Here is a 25,127-nt window from a genome sequence, read left to right as displayed (position 1 = left end):
ACAGCTTTACAGCTACAGCCTTTGTGTTCTTTTTGGTGGTTTGTGTCGTGATTGTATCAATGGGATTAACAGTGATTGAGATGAACAGTCTTTCTTACATAAGACCACACGTACGTTTTGTTGACATGGATGACCATTTTTGATGTCACTGGGAGAAACAAACATTTGAAGACTTGCAATTCTGTGGTTGTGTGTTTCTCTCTTGTGCGACTCTTTTGGTCTCTGAAAACAAAAAAACCCCACAAAACACACATGAACACATGACTTTTATACTGAGTTGTACACATCATACATCAGATGTTTTTTCCTCATATTAATACAAAAATAAAACACACTTTCTGACTAAACTCAATGAAAAAATTATAAAGAAATAAATTAAGTTATACTGGTTAATCTAATTCTAAACAATGCTGAATTCATTTAGCTTTTTGCTGCATCTGTACATGAGGATATAATATGTACAATTTCACATCACAGTGGCTACATGCTCAATGCACACAGGTGCAGCAGTTCCGTTCTACATTTTAAACTGATATATAAACTAAACAGAAACAAAGGATTTAGTTGAGACATCCAGCACTTCTCAAGTTTTATAGAGAAGAGCTGCTTCTGTTCATCTTTTCACAAAACACAGTGCAGAGACACATCACAAGACCCTAATTGGGTGGAAAGGGTGTGAAGTGACCCTTTCGTGACAGACTCGAGCCCTGGCCTTTCAGAAGAAACTCCAACCTCGTGTTGAGCGCGTGATATCACAACTTGCTGCACCCCAGGATGGCGAGGAAAGACTCCGTCCCGCTTAACACGAGGGGGTGGACATTGTTAAGGCTCAGCTCGTTGGATTACTCCCCTAAAAATCCTCAGACACAACTTTTGTTCCCAACTTAATGCTCTCTCAGGTCCAAATCCCCAAATCTGCTCCACAGCAGCTTGATGCTACAATGAATGAAGAACAATACAAGATGCATTAAGGTGCATTTCAATAAGAACCATGGCAGCGGCTAAAGAAACAAGGCACACTCCATTTCAGCTGTAGAAAAGTTTGGTGGGATGGTATCTGGAGGAGAAATTATGCAACCAGTGCTTTTACAGGCTTGTGTACCACATGAATGAGTGCAATCACTTCCAAGTTCTTGGCTTAAAAGACGATGAAAGCGATGAGCGTAATGGAACCAGACTGAGTGCAGATTGTGTAAAGAGAAAATAAAGACGCACTCGCTCACGCTCACTAAACATTTCCCAGTACCAACACACAGTGTCATGAACACACACACACACACACACATGCAGAGTCTCTATCTTTTGTCTTTCCTTATGCCCTCCCCCATTATGCTGCTTCGTCTTGCAGGCTTGTGTGCAGTTTCACTCCGAACATGGCCTCCCACTGTGCTCTGACCCAGGCCAGCAGACCCTGGAGGAGCTCAGTGCTCTCCGAGTGCACACACCACGTCTTCTCCTGTTTCACCGTCTGCAAGAGAAAACACAGCATCAGAAAAAAAAAAAAATCAAATTAAAAGCAGTTCATCACGAGAAAAATCCAACTTGACGATACTGCAAGATGCAACAGGCCGCTCTCTGTTTGCATGTATCTGAACTGATATCGCAGTTGTAACAACCATCAAAAACAAGACAACATGCATTTTGGTCAACACTGTGCAGCCTAATATCCCAGCACACATGCTGTAGTTAACAATACAGTGATCTCACCCTGAATTATGTTCTAACATCAAACAGAACTTGATTGTGCTCGATTACAGTGAAATTCTTCCTCGTAGCAACAAGTAAACAAATGAAGCGGTCATGTTTGCAGATCTTGGTGAAAAGACGAACAATTAGAGGAGTCACTCAGCTCTGTGCACATGTGGGACAAATCAATTCAAAAGCTGGCTTGATAACACATGTTTTTACAGTTTTGGTTTCATTCAGGAGCTCACAGCTGAGACAAAAGGCATGAAGGAGAAGAAATGATGAGATGATACAAACATCCCGGGCTGTATTTAAATGAAAACAGCATGGCCGACTGAGCCAACAGAACACGACCCAGATACCAGATTTCATATGGAAATACTCATTTCTGCTGCTCCTTTGTTAACTGTTGTAGAGAATTGCATTTTAAATAGTTTGACGACAAACGTTTGATTCTTTTCCAAGTGAACAAACTCTTATTGGTTTGGTTTTATCAGTCACTGTTCGTGATGGAGCCACTGGTTACATTCCCCTTAAAATGTTATACAAGCTTTATGGCATTTCATTGCTGCTTCCTACCTAAGATAGCATTTGAGTTTTATGTTTTCTTAATGGATGAATCTATCTTCTTTTATTGGCTGCTGAGCTGATAGAAACAAGAGCGATAAGGTATTTCTGCTGAAGTGGAAGCATGTTACGATGAGGGGTCGCTGGACATGAGTGTTTCGCCGTAAGCACAAGCAGGTAATTTAAGCTTTTTGTTGCCAACTTCTGGGGAAATAACACTAACCTCATCGTAAAGTTTAATATCTATTCTGCACTGGTCCGAAGGCCACAGGTGGATCGAGCTCACGCAGCTGATTGGCAGCGTTTCTAAAACAGCCACGCTCCCGCTGCACGCTTCTTTGTTTTCATTCTCTGTCAGGCTGTTGGAGCTTTTCGTCCACTGGTGATCCTCTTTGAGCAGGTAGAGGGTTTCCCGGGTTGCCAGGACTGTCAACGGCGTCCAGATGTCCTCTGAGAGAAAAATAAGAAAACGTGAGCAGTTCCATACTATTAAAATGGTCAAATGCTGTCACTTCCTATCTTTCTCTTACTGTATGAAGTTTTTAATACCTAATGCCATCAGCTGTTCCACATCAGCAAACAAACATAGTAAATATAGCTCTAAAAACAGGATTTGACAAGTCAAGCTTTTATCCTCTGATCTAGTTCATGGTAGCAGTGATGGTCATGGGTCAATGCTCTACAAAGTAGCTCTCTGCTACGATCAAAAGATGACTTTTAGTAATATATTTGATGTCAAAAAGCTCCAGCTTCAGAAGAAGCGAGCAGAGGGGAAAGGCAGATCTAGGCATGCTAAAATTACGGCACTTTAAATTCCATGGACGTGCACAGCTGTGTGTAGCCTGCAGCTACCTTGGCTTTAAAAGTGTCTTTTTAAACACACAGACAGAGAGGCATCCTGCAGCAGCGGTACACATGTACAGACCCACATGCATGCCAATACCATCAAAACATGAGATTTGTGTCTCATTTTATGGCAACTGTTGTTGACTTGGATCGTCGACAGGCGGCTGACGTCAGCTGCTGCCCACAAATCACATCCTCTCCTCTATATTTTCCTCTTCCTGGAGTAATCTGCTTTTATCTCAAAGGAAATCAAATCTTTTTCATTCTTATTTCTTCCATTTAGTGTATTTTCCTAGCATTTCACAGAAGCTTCCTTACTTCTGGGTAATATTAATGTTTATGATCTAGCTTATTCTACTTTTTCTCCAGACTGCAAGCTCAATCAGCCAAACAGAGATAACTTTACCTGAACCCACACAGACCACACCAACATAAATAAAGGAGGGAAGGAAATCTAGACAGTGCTGACATATTAGATTATTAGTGCTAACGGCACCAATCTTTGTCTCTTCAGTCATTAGACATGACATGTTGCGTCTTGAAATTTAATCTTTCTTGAAACAAGTCAATATGTTGAAAATGAGACTGGGAGGAGATGGAAGAATGCAGGTGAAGGCAGATCTCTCTGCTGATACGTGGTGAGTGATGAAGCTCATGAGTGAGAGGAGTTGTCACCTTGCAGGACAAAAGCCAGAATGTAGAAAAACTGCAGCTGGCCGTCCTCCACATCTGCCTGGATGTCTTCACACACCAGAGGCCTAACACAGCCGAAGAAATGACACAAAGTGTTGACATAATGTTGCATGTAAATACATTAACACACAAAAAATCTCCCATCAATGTAAAGTGATTGCTGTTTAGTTAAAAGCAGAGACACAGAGGGCCGTGGTGGTTTGTGGGTGGCAGGTGGAATCGCTTCAACATCGTGGGGCGAATTTCACAGCAACTGTGAAGCAAAGGGGATAATTGACATAATAATAGCTGACAGGAGTTGGATTGCACAAACACTGGACGAGTACTGAGACTGCGGTTAACTGCCTCACAACACATGAAGGAGTTGCTCTGATTTGTTTTTGTCGTTTCTGATTGCTGAGCTGAGGATCTGAGGAAAAATCACTATTATCTATTCTTCCCGATCAAGATGATCTTTTTTTTCCTCAGCTAAGGGAAACTTGACATTTATTTGACTTCTACTAGTTGGATAACGCACATTTGCCAGGTCGGCCAGACTGCTACAAAGTCTGTTTGTGTGACTGAAATATTTGATTATTCACAGCATGTTTTTTTTACACTTGCCTGTGAGAAATTGTATCCCTTTTCTTCTCTGAAATTATACTTTCATTAAGAAAACCACACTCTTTTTCAATGACCACCTAGAGAAAGCCGTCGCCTTCTGTTTAAGAGAGAAAAAAACATACAAATAAAGGTGTAAAATAAAAGCTACACAAGGTGATAACAAAATATGCCACATCATATGCACTCTTCAGGAGCACAACATGTGTTACAAATTAAGATGTGGTTTACCAGCTAATTTAGTGGGGCCATTTTACAAAACGAAGTCTAAAAAAAGCTGATTATAATCGACTAAAGATGTGTCAGAAATGTGAAGTGTTCTTTCCAGCAGCCAGAGCTCCCTTTAACTTACACCTCCCGACCGCATATAAACGCGCACGACACTCTTTAGACCACATCTTTCAGCATCCACACAAATGTCTGCCATTTTCCCTCACTGCGTCCGGTGGCTGCTCCCCTCAAAAGAGTGAGCGCTGAGGCTGAGAGTGGAGCGTACCAGAGATGGTGCTGAGGGTTGAGTCTGGTGGTGGAGATGGACTGCAGCTTGCTGTCTGATTTGTGAGCCATCTCGCGCACAATTCCTGAAGAGATAACAACAGAGAAACACAGTAATCAGATGGTTTTACGATCACAATAGTGCTGAAACAACCGACTCATTCGGGGCCACAGTTAGACTTTTGAAGACATTTTCCTCTGCTCACAAAGGCTTCTTCAGTTAACTGAAGAAATGAGATATGCCTGAACAATTCATCACCAAAATGTTTGGCAGTAATTTAGTTTTAAATAAACACTTGTTGTTTGTTTCCTGCTTCTCAAATGTGAGAATCGGTTAATCTTCTCACTTTTACATGATTGTAAACTGCACATCTTGAAAATGAGCGATCTGAAGGTGTCAACGCGGGTTCCGGGAAGTATTTTTCACTATTTGTAGCCATTTTATATACAAATAATTTCTTGATTAATTGTAAAAATAATCAACAGATCTCCCAAAATGAAAATACTCATTGTCATTATGACTAATACAATTGTGGTAAAGTCAGCTCTGAGCTGGAAGAGATGTGCGGAGCTGTGACCATGATGTCTCAAAGTGAATGGAAGCATCTCTCTGCTCACTTTCATGAGACGAAACACTGTCACAGTACAACACTTGGGCATTTACCAGGGAGGCAAACATGTGCAGCGACAGAGGCAATCAAGTGAACCACGTGACTAACCCCAGTCTGAAAGCCAACACCCACCACTAACTTGTAAAGGACACAGAGAAGGCACAGTAGCCTAAAAATGCCACACCCACACATTCATGGAAAGACGTCTTCACACAAAAGCCAAACTCCGTCTGAAACTTCTACTTCTCCTTCTTCCGCTAGGCTGTGATAAGAAAGCCAAAAGGTCTCTGGTTGCAAGTGTAAAATTTCAGCTCCATAGAATCAGTGGGTGAGAAAATGTTGGACAATACAATGCGCTGGGTCACGCTCACATTCACGAATTGTAGCGTGTCATTGAGTGTGACAACAATACAGGGCAGAGAGGATATCTGCAGTGTGGCTTCACAGTCAAGTCTGAATGGGCGGCACTTCAAAAGGATTTAAAGGTACACTGAAGAAAGAGGACCATACTGGGTTAACAGTGGAGGAAAATAAGATAAACCCTGCCTTATCAATACCATGCTTATGAGGGGGGGGTCCATTAATATCAGTTTTCCATATGGGTCAAATAATGACACCCCTACATTCCCAGAAGTACTTCTATAGTTGTGCAAAAAGCATGTCCATGAATGTTTCTGCAGGCTGAATTAAACTAATCTAAACTCTGCTTTTATGTCTCAGCAGAGAGACACGAAACAGCTGCAGACATGACTTATCTCATCCACAAACCTTCGGGTCGGGGACCCACACTAGGGGTCACGAGATTAATCTAATCTAACTTCCAGCTTCTTTTTCTTCCCCTAGAGAAATGTAGTTCTTGAGATGAGACCTCTGAAAATGATTAAATGATGAGATCTGACAGTGGGGCTGCATATTGACCAATATTGTTTGATTTTGATGGCCATATGTTACCACAGTTTCAGTACAGATACCAAAATGATGTCTCTTTTAGACTCCAGTGTTTAATTTTTCCAGCCATAAAAGAACTGTGCCTAAAAAAATACTGTGTCTTTGCAAAAATATGGTTTGAACAACAACTATCTGATCAAACATTTGTCTACAAAAACATTTTGGCTTTTGAATAAAAAGATCCAGCCTCCACAAATGCATCAGTGTTCAGTTTTATCTAAATACGACACAGCCACGCGAGGCCCTGATGAAAACACTGTTTAAATTCTAGAAGTTCTGATTTAAACAGGAAGTATCTGATCAGAGAAAAAGTAAATGAGCCTGGAAACCTGACCAAGCAACTTTTGTCATTTGACAGTTTGAAGTATGAAGACATTTCATGGACACAAGCAGTCAAAAAGTATTGGGGTTCAATAACCAGTCTTGCATGAGTTGGAAAATGACTGCTGCACTGACTCAGTGGTTTAAATTTACTAAAACTGTACTTTTTGTTTCCGCCCTTTTGAACAGGAGAGAGGTGGTCTATACAAACTGTATGCACAGTAAGAAAGTAGCATCCACCAACAGCCAGATGCAAAGTTTTTACTTACAAACCACTCCTGCTTCGGAGCCATTTTCCTTTTATAAAATAAATCATATTTAGTTGTTAAATCTTTAACTGTTGAATTGTTAAATTGTTGTGGATCCTGGAATTCATCAAAACATGTTTCTGTTGGATGAAAAGCTTCACATTCTTGTCTTGTTCTGTGTAATGTCTCCGATGTTTTTAAATACTCTCCATAACAACAAAAAAACGTCAGTTTTAATCAGATTCATTTCTGTTTTTAATCTTGTAATCTTTTTTTTTTTTTTTTTTTTTTTTTTTTAATTAAGTAAAACGTTCAGTAAAAAGCCAGCGATGAGTTTCGGTTTGCCTCAAAATATTTTGGACAAAAGAAAAAAAAAAAAAATGGCTGATGGCTCGATCGCTGTCACGAAAATCTGCACTGGGCTCGAGTCAAAGTCTCCCACACTGCTGGCAGAACATTTTCACATGTTTGAGGGGAACAGTGGGCGTTAGACTAACTGCAAGATTAAATGACCTGTTAACATGGACAGTTTTAGTGAGGTACCATCCAACATTTCAATCATGAGTAAGAAAAGGCCGATGGGCCGAGCGCGTTAAGAACCAAGTTTGCAGTGGACGGACTTCGGTTGGTGCTCTGGTCTATGTCAATATTCCTACTTCCTACTTTACTTTGGCTGCCTCCACCACCAACACCAACTCTCCTGATGGTTTTCACATTAAATCAAACACCGTACCACTGTTGTGATATGATGGATAGCTAGGTAAAAATGACATTTTCAATTTCCAGTTTCCAAAAGGTGCATTTCACCATTAAAATTTCATTTCACCACATCTCCTACAACACAGTTTGAGTGCAACAACGAAGTGACAAATTCCTCTGAGAGAAAAAACAACTGGGCCAAAAGAACAGAAGATCAGCAAGACAGATTCCGACTTTTGGCTGCAGATTCCAGAGGTCTCGTGTTATCGCTCATGTTTCAATAAAGCTGTGTCAGACTTGGTTAGAGCAAGAGGCTTTGGGCTCCAGAAAACTGTCCCACTTATAACCACATCCTCTCTCTGTCTCCCAGCCAGCGAGTCCTTCGTCATTCCAGTTGTGGTTTTCAACTTTGTCCATATGATGGGAGCCAGGTTGGACGGTAGACGGGGTTTGTTATGGTTAAGCTTTTCCATAAAATATTACAACAGCTGTTTTGGGGTTAATTCAGTATTAGGAAAAAAGGAGTAGTTATCTTCATCTTCAAGGATCAAAGGAAATATAAGCATCATACACTTTATGTGAAGGTATTTGGCACTTAAACACAGATTTTCACGCATTTTTTTTAGGATGCACCTGAAAGGTTACAACAAACTATTATCATGTTTTCCACTTTGTCTGCTCTGTTTTGGACAAACTCTGTGGTCTTGCTGAAAGAAATCTGGAATCATTTCCAGCCGCGAAAAATTCAACACAGTAAATGAGCTGTTTATGAATCTGGACAGAAAGAAAGAGCTCTCAGAGGACACAGAGGCAAGCTACAGATTGAGGGAGACCGATGAAAAGAAAGAGAAGCGGAGTGTGTGTTGGAAAAAGTGAGAAACGCATCTAAAAATGTCGCTTGATGCTACAGGATAGGCTCATGAATACCTATATGTTTTTGAGCGACGCTTCTCCTTCATTCATTTACTTTGGGAAAATGAAGAGGTAGCATTTTCATAAATGCTTTTAAATACATTTTTTTTTCCTTGGTCGCATAAGTGTATGCTGTCTGTACTCCTCTGTAATGTGTGGCAGCTGTGAGTCTTTATTGTTTTTAATGTTTTTATGCTGCACCCTAAAATAACTGTATGCGATACTGTTAAATTCATATACGCAACACTGCAAATGTTAACAGCAACTTCAATGAATAATCTCACTTGACTGTGTGTGAGTGAAAGCTGGGACAGAAACAGCAGCTGAAGGCAGAGAGTAGTGGAAGAATGTGGACTGCTCTTCCTGTCTGTTGACTGAATCAGTATCTCGAACTGTGAAATTGGTAAAATGACACTGTAATATTGGGAAAATACTTTCATGTGTCACATTCTCAACTATAAATTTCCAAAAAAAGTGTGGACTAGAAACTGAGCATCAATACTTTTCCATGCGTGCCAAGTTCCTGTTTTCTCTAAACGTTTCAGGGCTGGAAATTGCCAAATTAATTTTCCATATTTTTCCAGACATTCCAAACCCAAGCAGGAGCCCCCTTCTAATAAAAGGTTTTCCTCTCAGCCTCTGGTCCTCCCTTTCAGACAAGTTGGTGTGGGCAGGATGTGCTCAGTCTGCGTGAACCCAATACCGAGAGGGACGGGGCAGAAATCTGCGTCACATAGCACACATGTGGTGTAGTATTAGTCTGTGAGGAGGGAGTAGCTTGGGTTTTTCAGTCTGTGGCACAATGCCTGTGAGTGGAACACGCTGTTCCAATACCTGCCTCAGGGACCCAACAGTACTATACAACTTTTTTTTTTTTTTTTTTTTTAATCTACATTAGTAAACGGTTTATTTTGTGGCATCTTCCCTAAATGTGCCCTGAGGAAAGTGAAACCAATTGCGGAGAGAATAAGGTCAGCGAGTTTCTCTCCCTGCCTATAGTCACAAAAGAAAACTTCCTTTTATGTGTTTTTCCATACACTTAACAGAAACCATTTTCCACTTTTCTTGCATTTGGAAGTGTTTTCTTTTACCTGTCAACAGGCCAAAGAAGCGCTTGCAACGTAAACTGTCCCTCACGAGGAGGGTATAGGCCACGCCCCCGTCTCCAAACTCCATGTGGATGCTCTGAGAGCCCAGCCCCACCTCCAGGTAGCTGAGCTCCATGATTGGGTGGCTGTCTCTCTTCTGCAGCCAATCAGAGAGCTGGCCTCTGCTGGGAGGAAAAGACATGAGGCATTAGAAAGTGCAGAAAATGTACTGTCAAATTGAGATAAATTAAATGGTTTACTTGATCTCTGACACTTTGAGGTGTGACTGCCAGAACAACACTTTAAAATGTGTTTGTTAAAACCACTGTTTATTCATTGCAGCCATGGTAATAGCTTATGTAATACTTCATTTTTCAAGGATTAAGATAAAAGGTCAAATCCAAAATAATAGTTTGGTTTCTTGCACAGTGCCAGGAGCAAGAGAAGTCAGTTTTTATGATCTAGAAGAAAAACTGTAGTAACACCACAGCAACTTGTAACTCTGTAGTAATTCTGTAAGAGCCATCACAGCATGGGCTCCAGACCTGTGGGGAAATATAGTTTGTTTTGATGAGAGAAGAAAATCTCTTCATTTATGTGATGGAGGAGATGCAAAAAAAATAAAAATAAGAAAGGGGCTAAAAAAGCAGCAGCAGAAAAGACTCCACAGTCAACAGACACTTTGAGGTCAATGTGTTCTCAAGATGTGACCCAGAAACCTGGACAGGTTATGCAATATTATCCACATCTTAAACGGAGAGGGTGTGGGGCTGCACACCAACATCAAAAGTCATAATTGTTAACTGCAGTGTGGCGCCCTCTTTTGAATCACTGTCCATACCAGCAGGATTTGATTAAACCTTTGATAAAGTGGAATGTGTTTTGTCAATATCTCACTAACTCAAGCTTTATACCATATACAAGTTACTTTTACAAACCCCACTTAAACTTCTTAAGTTTTGGTTGGGGTCTACCTGTGCTTGGTGACACCTAGAAGTTGCAGCATACCTTAATTAAAATAATTATTGTTTAAACACAGACATATTTAATGCAAAAAATATGCAACACTTAAGACAATAGATATTATTGCAAGAATGCAAATAACCGCACATTGCAAGTAATTAGAAATGAATTGTTACAAGTAAGTAGTTAAGATAGCAGAGACTTTTTGCATCCTGTAAAGTGGCTCCACTTACTGCATCTCTGATGTTGTTTCCAGGAAATAGATTCGCTGGTTTGACACCACCAACAGAGAGGGAACCTCCCCTGGCTCCCCATATTTGACAGCTGACATCTAAGTGCACAGAAAAAAAAAAGGTATGACATGATATACAGCCTCTTAATACTGCCTATTAGAGCATGATAATGTGCATTATGAAGTCGTAAAAACAAAACTTTTAACTACTAACAACCATATTCCCAGTGGACACCAGTTTGTCTGATATTCACAAACTCTGTAGAGGTTTCAAATCAGACCTGTAAACCAAGATCTTTCTTCATTTCCTCTTAAACAACAGCAGAAGTGAAAGCACATGGGAAACAGAGAGCAGCCTCTGTCACTGGATAAATAAACATAACTAAAATGAATGGAGCGGGACCTCCTGTTTCCAGCTGTGGTTTGCTCGGTCCTGTTCTGCTCTTTGCTCTTCGTCCAGGTGTCTGACAGAGAAAAGCAATAACCTGCTGATTTGAAGAGCTCCCAGGATGCACTGCATATTAAAACAGGTCTCTGAGAATGTTAAGCGACAGCAGGGGGGAACAAAACTAGTCAAGGAAGCTACAGAAGAAAGAAAAGGGAGAGTGGGGTTGAATGGGCACCCTGGAGATTTACTGCTGACTGCGTTCATCTTGGCTGAATGAGATGAAACCACAGCTCAAGTGTTGTCGGTCTTAAAGTTGTCACCACCCATTAAGCTGTAATCTTTTGGCCATCGGGGAGATATGTTAGAGGACTTTTAAAAACCGCAATCACAAAAGAAACAATAACAGCAACATAAAAACACTGCACAGCTGAATTTGAGTGATCAGTCACAGGCTGCCATGATGAGCTAAATTCTGCTTAAGCAGCAGAGTCTGGCATTAATACAGTTTCCTCCATTAATATTAGCTCCAGTAAACATTGTGAAAGCCTGAAAAAAAATGTATTATGAGTGATGGGGTCCTACATGAACTCATTATTTTCTACCAAAGTAGGAACAGTTGTGGTAATTTCTGCATTTCTGTTTTTGCCCTCTCTTTTCTTGCTGTTTTAAAGTGGCAGGACTCAACTGGAAAAAGTGTGATGTCAGATATGTCCGTGCACCAATCAGAGTTTAGCAATGTTTGAAAAAAATGTGATGACAATTATGGGGTTGCTTGCTCATGTTTCCAGATTTTTGAGTCTTAACCTCTAAAAATACGTTTTTTCCAAACTCTAAAGGAATAGTTTGACATTTTAGAAGATAGACTGATTTGCTAATTTGCTGAGAGTCAGTTGAGAGATCTACACCACTCTCTCTTCTGTTAGCTCCGGTCAGCAGCTGGTTAGCCTTTGGCTTATGCTTATGGCTTGTGTGCCAGTGTTTACTACTTGTTTGAACCATTCCAGTAACATTGACTGGTCCTTTTGTAGACATGAATATTTTGTGTTATTGAAAGTTCTCCAGATTAGAAACAACAAGTTTTAATACATGCATCTTCCTCTTACACACCTTGAGGAAAGAGTGAACCTCCTCTTCCTCCTCAAAGACCTCCACATCCAGGAAAAGCTTCAGCCGATGGTCCACCGCGTCATAGTCCTCAGACAGCAGGTCCACATCATCTACAGACACATTGATCAGCATTAAAACTGCTGGTCTAACACAATAACCCAAAAAAAACAAGACAAATCTTCATGGCTTAAGGCTGAAATACTAAAAATGAATGAATCTTTGTTTGTCTCCCTTATTTATCCCCTCAAATGATACCTTGCATTGATACTGAAGCCATAGTTTCCTGGCAGCAATGTCAAGACTTACATATTTCATGGCTTCTATGAAACTTTACCCAGATTTTACTGCAGCAGACCTTAGCATTAGCCAACAGCCCTCACAAAGAAAGGCATTTAAGAGCAGTAAATCCACCAATGAACAGCAATGGAGGTCATTTGAACATTGATGAATGGTTACAGCTAATCAAAAATGACAAGGCCTGGACCTGCAGAGGCCAAAACAAACCCACTGTCTTTCATTTGAGGAGAGCACAAACAGATCAGATTAAAAAGGCCTTTGGACCCTCAGACAAGGCTCTTTCTAAAGGTGAAAGGTGTATGTGTACACACACACACACACACACACACACACACACACACACACACACACACACACACACACACACAGACAGACACACACGCACACGCGCACACACACGCGCGCGCACACACACATAAACACAGGTTGACCTGTCTTTGGAGACAAAGCACTTCTTCAGAAAGAAGAAAATCAGAACCTCTGCTCCACAACAATAGCTGCACTGTGTCACCCAGAAAAGACACTATATTCAGTGTCAGTCAGTGCTTCAGGATGAGTATAAGTTGTCTCCAGTGTGAGACTGTGGTTTCAGGACAGATTATGTGGTATTGGCTCTACAACTACAGTATTACAAAAAAAGAAAAGATACAGAAAGCTATTATTACGACTCAGCCCTCCCTCTCTTCGGCTTTCATTCCTCTCCCATCACTTCCAGTAATGACTCCAATCTGTCTTGTTGCACAGTTACCATGTGGTTCATCTAAAAATGGCAGACAGATGTGGCGGAAATCAGATGCTGTTGCAGAGATACACAGGATTTTTGTGCCACACAACATCCACAAGATCCAAATACTTCCCATCTTTGCTCAGTTTCAATTAAGATTTAGATTTATCTTCAGGAAAGTCAGCGAAGCCGATGTAAACAGTTTAGACCACAGCTGATGTGTTTTACGGTGACCATATGAAATGCAGAATGTGAATCAAGTAATAAAATACCTTTTTTATTTTACTGCTGTTTGGGCGTTCCTCCAATATACAGTCCTGCCAATATCACAATGATATCTTAACTGTTTCTGTCATCAGTTTGTTGCTTCCAGCTTAAAAAAAAAAAATCGGACTGTTGGTCAACCTTGAAGTTTTGGGTTTTTTTCTGTTTTCTGACATTTTATTCACTTAGCCAGTGGTTTCCAACTGATGGGGTCCAACAGTGGAGCACGGGTCCATTTTAAGTCGGTCGTGAGAAAAACAAAACATCAAAAACAACTTTATCACTTCCAGCACTGCAGCAGTTGTGATGCCAAGGTTTTCTTATCAGACCTATTTACATGTTATGCTGTAAAAACAGTTGGAATAGCATTAATTATTTGTATTTGTATGTGGTTTTTAAATGTTGATTTTAAGCCCAATCTGCACTTTCATGCTCCAATGCCAATTTTATTGATTTATATTGACTGAATCAAAACTGAAGGGCAGCATAGAACCTACTATTGTCTCCTCATAATGAGAAGGTTCTGTTTTTAAATCCACTTACAGTCTGAATGGATAGATGCAAGTGTGTGTGTGAGGTTAGTTGCGTGGACATTGATCTAATGTCGAAGAGTTAAGAACAATTGCAGCTGCAGCTTTTAAAAAGTGCTGACCCACCGTTTGGGGTGGATCTCCCTGCAGGTTGGGCTTGGACTTCAGGTGGCGTCGCACCGGTAGTGGTGTAGTGGTAGCTCCCAGCCAGGTCCTCTTTACTTTGGCACTCTGTGTTGTAAGAGAGGCTGTAGGTATCACTAGGAGCGTCCCTGATGAAGAAGGAGCTTCCCTGGGCAGTGACGAAGGTGGGCTCCTCTGTAGTGGTGGCGGTCTCCAGGATGGGACTACTGCTGATACTGGCATCTGTGTAGTCGTCCTGTTGTGATACAGAGAAAACATGGCAATAATGAGATTGTGTCTAAACAATTTTAGAAATAAATTACAGCAGAAGGGAAAACAATGAGAAAAGCATGTGACCTTGGTGACACTGCGAGTGCTCTGGGTTATATCGAGATGATCGTCCTCACTGTCAGGCCTGGATGGACGATGGATGGGCGTACTGCTGTAGGGAGTTGATTGGACAGCCAGCTGGACCACATGATCACTTCCACATTCTGGACAAATATTACTGTTTCCTGAAAAAAATAATAGATACATGTAAAGGAACTGATTTCCAAAGAGCTGCATCACTGACAAAGAATAGGAGATGCTCCCCTTCATGGCCTTAATCAGTTATTCCAATACAATAAGTTATTGTGTTTTCTACCCCTTGTCTAAGGTTTTGTCATCCATTTTTAAAAATTAACTTGTTATGTCATGAATCATAAGTTGACAGTTTTTATAAATGCAGATACCTAGTGTTTTATTGGAAAAACAGAGTGAACAACATTAGATTTTTCTATGTAAAACTTACCTGAGGGTTATATTTTAAAACTATATTTTCCACTGAATATCACATCTGTTCAAGAGCATGCGGACAGCTGATTGATTCTGACAACCAAATGATGCAAGAAAATGTACATAAAACATGCCCGCTTTCATTCATAACAAGTTTCACATGTGCAAGACACTTTTTTCTGTCTGGAGGACATGTATTTCTGTAACCCACAGGCAAACAATGTCTAAGTTCAGACACGTGCGAATGAAAAAGGTATTTGTTGCCTGAAATTTCAGCAGATCACTGAACTAAACACACTAACAAAAGAGCACAGATCCAAGAAATCCCCAAAACATCTGTTGAACAAAGCCTGCGTGCTGTCTGTGCGTGCCGGAGCAGGTCTTAATGTCAGGTTTGGTCGAATTGCTGGGAGGTGGCTGCTGAAGCGAAGGGTATTATCTGTCTCCTGCTGATTATAGAGGTGGGAACCCAGCGGAATGGGCCACTTGGCTATGAAAGAGTAGAGATAAGTCCTGAGATGCTTCACTCAAGTCCATCTGACACCAAAATTTTGTTTTGGGAAAAAACCGCAGACTTTTGCAGCCTACCAATGGGAGCCTGGTAGTTGAGGAGTGCTTTGACGTCAGTTGATAAACATCTTTTGCATGAACTTGCCATGTGACCTTGTCCTGTACCCTTTCTCTTATCTTCAATTTTCAACCACACAACCAGCTGACATTGATAGGAAAAAGAATGAAAAGTGATTATTTGGAGAAAAAGGCTGACTGCATCCAGTGTTTTGTTTTTTGGGATGGTCTAGAGTGTGTGAGGCTGGGCGTGACTCATCTGAGACTGTGCGTGACTCAGTTTGAGGGATGATTCAGAGTCAAGGCTGTGGTGTGTGTATGTGTGTGGGATTTTTTGACATTTAAGGATGACAGATTCGGATGTAAACCTAAGTCAAACATCACAGTGCTTGGACAAGTTATTTCACTCACAAGCTGTGCTAAGGGTGCTTTTTTTTTTTCTTTTTAAATCATTGTTGTTATTATCAGATGTTATTCCATTTCTAAGATGCCCCTTAACATCAGGACAGTTGATTTATGATCGCCTGCTTCACTTTAATCGCCCTTCCATCGCTCTCACCTTTGGTGTCATCATCACATTCGGGCTCTGTCAGCTGCTCCCCGTCCTGTTCTTCCACACCCTCCGGTAGCATTGCTGCCCCTCTCCGCCTCGCTCTCCCTCCCGCCTCCTCTTCACTGCCCCCTCCTTGAAGTGCAAACTCGTACCTGCAGCGAAGGCACTGCAGGTGAACACAGCTCGGATGGAGCTCCGAGTCACGCCGCTGGTTTTCCTCCACCACGTGAGACAGCACGTCAGTCAGAGCCTAGTCAGCAAATAGTAACATTTTTACTTTTAAACAATGTGTTTATAATGTGAGCAACAACCACTTTCTAAGTTTTTCAGTAATAGTCCAAAATGCACAGAACGTTTTTTGCATGTTCAAACCTTTGCAGCGGAAAACTAGAAACTGTTGGAGCTACATCAAGTTTTTCAAAGGGCCAAAAATCTGTAGATGGAGGATAATTTGATGCAGGACATGTGTGAGTATTTCTATAAACACGAGGACAATCTGTCTTGTTCAGGGTGTTTGCCTCGACTATTATACTTGTCACCTCAGTTATGTGTCTGTGTTTATAAAACATGATTCATAACTCCCTGACTACTCATCCCAAATCTAACATACTGGAATTGGCCTGTATCTTATCTGGCACAGAATTGATGTTGCGTAATATGAGGAGACCAAAATCATGAGGAAGTTTCAGGAGTAAACATGGTACAGTGTGTACTGCTGGATGTAGACGTCATATTTGAACGCAAAGGTAACAAGGTTGGGGTGTGGGCAGCCTGTGGGCATGACCAGACTTGTACAAGTCTCTCTTTAGCAGGTGTGTGAACTTTGTGATCTTGTGTCATCTACTAGGATGAAAGCTTCTGATAGTAAGCAAATATTACTCTGCCCACAGGAGTGGGTGTGTGTGTTATTAACCTGTAGAGCCTGCTGTGGGTCGTCATCCAGCAGGACGTAGCGTCTCCTCCTCTTCTCCCTGCTGATGTAGTCGAACTGAAGTTCCACAGCTGGAAGCATTTCCTCTGTATCCTGAGACAAAGAGAGAGAGGACAGAGAAACCTCATTTACTAACTTCTCAAGTCTATGATATTTTCTTTAAAATGATTCAGATAATCATCATATTATTATTTTGAATATTTTCCTGAGATGAGTAAATTGTACTATAATTGACCTAGCCCCACAACTCATTGTTCTTTCTCTTTATATGTCTCATCTTTCCACTTCTTTCTCCATCCCTTCTTACCCCACGGTTCCATGCAGCAGCTGTGGTCTCCACCCGAGCCAGGCTGTCCAGCTCCAGACGGCATCTCTCCTGGCCACGCTGCATGTCCACCTCCAGCACCAGGCCCTGTTTTATGCACAGAAACATCTCCCTCCTCCCCCCTTTCCCCCGCTGGCCATTGTCGTCTTCCTCCTCTTTGTCAGATAAGACGCCAACAAGTAAGGGGTGACACAGGTCCACTAACATGAACAAAAGAGCGAAGAAAGGAGATCAGAAGAGGACAAGAACCTTAAAAAACCCTTTTGTGCCAATTAATTTCCTCAGAAGAGTTGTGATTGTGTTCATTTTTACTGTAGAAGTAAGTTTATTGGCCTTAATTTGAGAAACAAATTTTAAATACCCTACCTCCTAGGTCCTCCATCTCTTCTTCCTCCTTTGTGTCTCCGCTTTCTGCTCTAACCGACCTTTGGGACTCTAGACTTGGCCCAGGAGAGCTCATAACTCCATGGCTCACCACCTGACCATCCACCATGCTGTCCTCCAAGGTGGACTCTGTCTGTCGAGTGCTCAGACCGGGCCACTGTAGAGTGGACTCTGTTTCCAGGTCTCCATCCACATCAGAAGTGTCCACCCTGGGCTCAGACGAGAGAAGCGGAGGTGGGAGGACCTCCGGGACCTGCAGGGATGGTGGTGATGGTTGCTTCCCGATGCTGGTGGATGGACATGGGGTGGTGGCGCTGAAGCCGTTGGGGAGAGTTTGATGGTGAGGGGCTGGCTGGTTGATGCTGACAGTGGCAGAGGGGGAAGCTCCATCCAGATGGTGCTGGTACCTCAGCCAGTCCTCCCCCAGCTGTTCTCTGAAGCTGGACATGCGTTCGATCTCCTGCTGGTGGGGAAGGACAATGCCTGGTGGAGGAATGACGTATAAACAGCTATGTTTAAGTTACAGCTGACAACACTTAAGTCTTGATTGTCAACATTATAAGCAGCTTGTAGCAGACACAGAATCACATTAAAAACCCACTCTGTGTGGAGGAAAGCTGTCTGTTCTCGTAATCTGTATCACTGGGCTCGGATATGCTGGCCCTCCGCACTTTGACTTTACTCTGAAACACAAAAGGGTTTGAAAGAAGAAAATTATGTCACAGCGCTGAGTCTGTCAGTATTCACCTGTCTAGTTTACTATAACACTTGGGAGCAGCTCTCTTACCCTGGATTTCTTCTTGCGAATGTGTGAGATCCCCACTTCTCCAACGGACATGCTGTCACTAAGCTCCCCTGCCCCACTGGACACATCTTGGTTACTCCGTTCTGGTGGCATGGCAACTGGAGGCGAAGTCTGGACCTGGACGATCTGCTGGCCTGGTTTAGGCAGAACCTGCAAAAGAGAGTCGTCTAACTTTGAGAGTGGTGCAACCCAGAAACAAACCAAACTAAAATGACATGTATATTTATAATGATTTAATATCATTTATTATTATTTGCTACAGTGGGTTGATCATATATTAATTGAGAAACTTACTGATAATTCATATGAGGAAAGGGGGCAACCATCAAGTTTGAGCTGGAAAGAAACAAAAAAGGAACATTGGTTATGCAACATAAAAAAAAAAAACAAAAAAAAAACATAGCATGCCATTGTTCTCAATCAATTGTCACTACCACAACCGCCTGTTGATGATTTACAACCCAATATGACTGAAGACCACAAGCCAGTGGGAGGTATAGCCAGCTGTTTTGTATGTGTGGAGAGGCTGTGCTTTCAGATAAATCAAGACATAATAACTGCTGATGCAGAGCATATGAGCCAGCTGCTGTAACTGTAACAGTATATTTTTAAATCGCAGCCTACTTTGGAAATTTAACAGCTTCCATTTCAATTTTATGTGTTTTACAGCAGGACATTTTGTGATCTGCTTCAGTCTTTAGCTGCTGTTTTGTACAGTAACTGTTATTATTCCATTGCTGCTATTGCCAAGACAAATGTCCATGCCGAACATTTTTATTATTATTATCATTATTTAATGCTTCAACATTCAAGTTCAAAAAATGGCATGTCAGGCTACGGTTATTACTCACTCTGAGATTGGCCGCCTTTGGGGAGAGATGTCGAACGGTGCAGGTGCGGTGAGTCTTCTGGAAGAACAGCGGGTTGCCCTCCAGATTAAGCTACAAGAAGATATTACGTTTTACTGAGCACTCGTCTCACATATGGTATGTGAAGCAAATACGTGTATCCACTAAATCCCATACGGGAGCCTTAGAGGATAAAAGAGTGTGCATGTGTGCCCTTACTGTTTTGAGGCAGTGTAGTAAGGAGAGAGGAGCCAGCTGGGAATGCTCCAACAGGAGGTTGTAGGCCAGGTCTAAGTGCTGGAGTGAAGACAATTGCTCCACACCTGTTTAATCAAAGAGTGCCACAATGCAGGATAAAAGACATGATATCAAGAACATATAAACAACATATGTGCACAGATGTATGTAAATTGAATAAAAAGAAACATCTGATTTGATTCTAATGCTTTTCTCCCCTCAGACATAATAAACAGGCAGGTATAAGGTTACTTATAGCTCCACTGTGTGATGATAAACAGCATCCAAGACAAACAGAATGACTTTCAAACCACTGGGAGGTAGGGGTCATTGTCAGAGAAAGTCTGCTAACTCATAACAGATCAAGTCGTAAGTTTGTGTATCTGCACCGTGATCCGCTTCCTGTTTTTCCAGTGGTTTTTAAGTTTCACTGGCTCATTCCTCTCTGAAGACTGTGAACGGATTGGCCAGCTGTCAGCTCTGGCTGAGGACTGTTTGTCTTTGTCTAAAGAAAAAGATGAGAAAATCTGACTGTCTATATCAGTCTACCATACCGTTTATAGTCTCCAGTTCATTGTTCCTGAGAATGAGTGTGAGGAGTTTGGCTCGGGCACTCAGGCCCAGCATTGGCGCCCTCTGCAGGCAGTTGTAGCCCAGGTTCAAGTGTTCCAGTTCACTCAAGGGCTGAGAGAAAGCAATGGGGAAATATAATATAAAATAAAGACAAAAAAGCAGCAAGTGAAAATATATTTTAAGTTCAATTACTTTTACACAAACTGTGTCACCTATCCTACCTTTAGAAATTCAGCACACTCCTGAATCTTGTTATGGCTTAGATCCAGAGATTTCAGGACGTTCAGTAAACTCTATGAAAGACAGAGAAGAGATGGCTGATGTCAGATAAAGATAACACGAGCTAGTAAGTGAGTAATGATGCATCTCTATGTATGTTTGTCTCACTAGTGACTGGTCAAGGCAGACAATGGAGTTGTAGCTGAAGTTAAGGGTGTGCAGTTCCAGCCAAGGCAGTGCAGAGCTCAGGTCGCCTCCGCACAGGGAAAGCAGCTCCTACAAAACGATCAAGACACACACATATTATTTAGTCTTTGGTTTTTGTTGCAAGAAGTTTCATATATACACTCAATGACACTTGCTGACAACAATACCTCCAGGGAGCTGAGGCTCTTTGAGCAGGTGAAAACCTCCAACTGGGAGTAAACTCCTCTGAGTCCCTCTAGACAGTGCGGGGGTATTCGCTTTAGCTGGTAAAGAAGGGAGAAAAAGAAATTTGATGTGGGTTGATATGAGTATGATTGCATGTCCGGTCAGACAGAATGGAGACAGGTTTAGTGGTGGAAACTGAGGAGGAAGCAGGGTTGGAATAAAAGAGACAGTGGGTGGAAGGAAGTGTGTAGTGTGTGTAGTAGTCAGGGTTCATACCTCCAAACTCTTCAGTGACTTGAACGGGAAGATTTTCACCACAGACTGAAGTCTAACCTCTGGGGGGTTGATGAGCTGCATTTAAAAATGAAGACACACAACATGCTACAATTATCAACTCCAGCGGGGGTGTAAGTAATAGATATAGCATTTGAGCAACAGTCACCAGAATTCACACCCTTCACATGCCTCCTGGAGAACATCTGACCCTATTTTGGGGATCCTGGACTCATAAAAATAACTCCTAAATAATGCAAAAAGTTCAGCAGGTATACAGAGTTCTCAAATGGAGAAGTACCAAGTTGGAAAGTTTTAGTGAAGAATTTTTCCCATGACAGTTTATGAGACTTTTTTCCCCCAGTCAGAACAGCTGACCTATTTTAAGGCTTTCAAAGCCCACCTTGAGGGATATGGTCTTCTGAAGGACATCGAACAGGAACTGAAGATGCAGCAGGGAAGCAGTGTCAGCAGGGTGGGAGGGCAGCGCCAGGAAGCCATGCTGCTGGCTCCTGGACAGCAAGTACTGTTCAAACAGCCTGGTGAGGTGCTGCAAGCTGTCTGCTGATAAGGTCAGTGTGCTGCTGCCATCCAGCACCAAGTCACCTGGAGAGTACAAAAGACAACTCAGTTAAGTCTAACGAATCACGCAGCCAATTTTAAGTACAACTAAGCTCAGACTGTTCTACCAATAGCTGCTGTCACTTACTGTTGAACTGAATGAGAGGTACAGCAACAACCATTTTACATGGGATGACTCCATATTTGATCAGATATCTCTGTGCAACACCTTTTTTATAATAATTACAAAAAAAAGACTTGTACTAATAACAGTCTGTTGCTCACAATGACTCACAGTCAATAGCACATAGCTATTGTTTTTGGTTGAATTGTGCCTGGTGACATGCGCTCCTGATACACTTGACACGACCCTTTTGTCACCTGAAGATATTTGTTATTTAACTACACTTTGGACATAGTGAGTGTGACATTACCATCATTTCGGAGGAGTGTGGCCAAGCTGTGTACAAGGGAGGACTGGGCAGTGTGAGATACGGCCATCCTGTAACGTTTCAAAGAGAAAGGCGTAATGTTAGCGCGACTCCATATCAACAGTGGCAATAAAGTATATTTTCACTTTTAAGCAGTCGTTGTATAAAAAGGTCCCTATCTTTAAGTACTTTAAGTTATTGTTATTTAACATTGGAAACTATGCACTTCACCTGCTGCAGCTAACGTTGCCTCAGCTAATGTAGCGTTAAACTAGCAAACAGTATTTCCTGGTAGCTAAGCTAAAACGACATACCTCTGCAGTGACAGCCAAAAAATAGATAGCTAACATCAAGTTCTTACGTCGACACGTAAAGTGCTAAATCATGTTAGTTTGCTATATGAAGAAAAACAACGTTTTAGTTGCAACTTCTCGGCATAATAGCACAGTGCACAGTGATGTTGACATTTTTTGCATCACATGACGAGGTGCCTAAAGCCTCTACGGTGGCTTCAAGAGACCAAAAAGGATGTTCCTCAAAATAAGGCGCAACAGCTCCCTTTCCCACACTGTAATCTGTCCAATAAAGGAACAGATTAGTGTCTTCCCTCTATTATAGCCTATAATTGGAGCGTGGGAGACAAAGGAAGAGAAACTACCCTACCTAAACACAGTACAGATTTATTTTCAAGTGTACAAATGCTATGTCATGTTAGAAAACACAATATTTCCATGAAATTAGCACCAGTTTAACCTCTAAATCACATCACACTAAACGAGTACATTTCTCTGCTCCTTTTTCATTGTAGGTTGAGGGTACTGTAGGTGGCCACTGGGTGGAGCACTTTAGCAAGGAGTCTAGACTTCACAACACATACTTGTTAACATGAGTAAATGAAAATGTCAAATTAGCCTCCCACTACAACCAGCAGACACTTAATCCATCCAACTATTACTATCTTACAAATGCAAACAGCTGTGCCAGGCATTAGTAGTTTACATATATAATTTTCAGCCAAAAGCAAATGTAAAATCCAAGTTTCATCCATAAAACCAGATACAGAACTACAAATCTTTCATGTATGGACCCTTTAAAGGTCAATACTGGACCTTTTGTGCTTCCCAGTTTTTAAGACCCAAGCGGCACGGAGTTCATGGTGGCTGAGGTTTTAATAAATGCCAGCTGTCAAATTTACCAACCTGAGACTCGTACCACATCTGCCTGCTGGCAGACGCTGGTCAAACCATATCCGAGTCATGGCACCAATAAAAAACAGAGCTTGGTAGCTCCTTGGCCAAAGAGTATGAGTGTTATTCATGCCTACTTTGCATGGCTGTAGAAAGTGTACTGATTTCTGACTAAAGTAAATCAAATCAAGTCTGATTTGAAGACCCAAATTAAGGGTAGCTATTATGAAAACACAACAATCATGCCAAATTGCCGACCAGCCAGCTTGTAAGAAAGCTTTTGACTTTTATGTTAACTCGATGTTGTAACAAACATGTTAGCTACAGAATAAGAAGATTTTAAGGGGATGCAACTCAAGACATGTCTATTAAACATTATAACAAAGACGGTGATGATCTCAACATTGTTACAAGAAGAACAGTGGGTTTACAGTGTTAGTGTATGGTGTAATGGTGACATCAGCATATAACTAGGGTGAGAGCTTCAACTTCTGGGCTTTAAAACTGTAAACCCACACATTTATTCAACACATTAGGAGAGCTTTCACTAGGTCTTTATTTTGTTTCGTTTGGGAGTACATAACACTGTTGCTCCATAACAGATACTTCACAAAGATTTGCATGAGCAAATAAAGCAAGAACTTTCCTAATTTGCACATGCATCACTCGTTGCTAGGCAGCAAACAAACACAGTCACACTTGGACACACACACACACACACACATACACAGAGAGAGAGAGACACACACACACACACACAGAGAGAGAGAGACACACACACACACACACAGAGAGAGAGAGACACACACACACACACACAGAGAGAGAGAGACACACACACACACACACAGAGAGAGAGAGACACACACACACACACACAGAGAGAGAGAGACACACACACACACACACACATATAAAAAACACACATGCATAAGCATTTTTCCATTTGGGACTTGTGATGCAAACATTTCCATGTAAGGATTTATGTAGTGTAATTTGGTAAACATTTCCATTTAGAGAGATGTTGCACATTGCACCAGCTAAAGCTCATGCACAGTTGTATGAAAACTAGTTTTTCTTAGGACTTCCTTCTCAAGCAGTAATACGTTCAAATAAAAAGACCACGGAATACTCAAATTGCTCAAAAACATGTTATGTTGCAAATTTCTAACATTTTAGTTATGGAATAAACACGTAATCCAGCTGTTTAGTTGCTGTAAGTGTGACTTGCATACCTTCATTTTATACAGGCTCAGTAATCAGGTGATAAATGACTTTTCCAACCCTCCTACCCATTAGCTCTACTTATCCAATCAGTAGTCCAAGCAAAGAGAGCCTTAATCAAGTATAATCAAAACCAAACACTAAACAGTGCACACATTCATTATCAAAGTCTGAAAAATGAACATGAGGATGTCTTTTGGGACCCGTATCAGTTGATAAGTATAGCACAGAGCCAACAGTACAGAAATATTATACTTTGCTTTCTTTAGGAATATGCATTTTGGACTCAGAGACAGCTGTGATGTCTTAAGTCTTATAACACAAAGTAAAAGAGGGTTTAAGGACACTCCAGTCTTTCTGAGTTTTAAACAGGCTGCTGCCATTGTTGCAGCAGTCTTCCAGCCGGCCTGCTGTGAGGCTTAGCAGCTCAAAATTAGTTGGATGAAGTGTAGCGTTACAAACATTAATTGCCTAGTTAGTGGTTTATATCACCGCTGCATCGATTAGGACTAACATAT

The 25,127-nt window shown here is 41.5% G+C and overlaps 1 protein-coding gene across 2 annotated transcripts; it reads right to left on the bottom strand.

Moving 5' to 3' along the window:
* Positions 1-247: 247 nt before the first annotated feature.
* stk11ip (serine/threonine kinase 11 interacting protein) lies at positions 248-22,663 on the bottom strand. 2 transcript variants are annotated; one of them, XM_022761903.1, is made up of 26 exons: positions 22,513-22,663; positions 22,202-22,269; positions 21,610-21,812; positions 21,210-21,284; positions 20,936-21,031; positions 20,730-20,837; positions 20,564-20,635; positions 20,324-20,453; positions 19,752-19,855; positions 19,536-19,625; positions 18,979-19,020; positions 18,667-18,834; positions 18,481-18,562; positions 17,862-18,362; positions 17,478-17,695; positions 17,153-17,263; positions 16,246-16,489; positions 14,700-14,857; positions 14,346-14,598; positions 12,405-12,514; positions 10,911-11,008; positions 9,718-9,899; positions 4,889-4,973; positions 3,775-3,857; positions 2,477-2,703; positions 248-1,468 (listed from the first exon to the last, which is right to left on the bottom strand). In XM_022761903.1, exons 2-26 carry the CDS (start codon positions 22,266-22,268, stop codon positions 1,328-1,330), a joined length of 3,648 nt encoding a protein of 1,215 aa, XP_022617624.1. In that variant the 5' UTR covers position 22,269; positions 22,513-22,663; the 3' UTR covers positions 248-1,327. The 2 variants fall into 2 exon arrangements, with proteins under 2 accessions (XP_022617624.1, XP_022617625.1); XM_022761904.1 differs by having other exon boundaries at positions 9,718-9,896.
* Between the last annotated feature and the right edge of the window lie 2,464 nt (positions 22,664-25,127).

Source organism: Seriola dumerili, unplaced genomic scaffold (assembly GCF_002260705.1).
Source record: "Seriola dumerili isolate Sdu_G_001 unplaced genomic scaffold, Sdu_1.0 BDQW01000019.1, whole genome shotgun sequence".
Lineage (NCBI taxonomy): Eukaryota > Metazoa > Chordata > Actinopteri > Carangiformes > Carangidae > Seriola > Seriola dumerili.
Note: the sequence above shows the minus strand (reverse complement) of the source record. Positions and strands in the feature narration are given on the sequence as shown.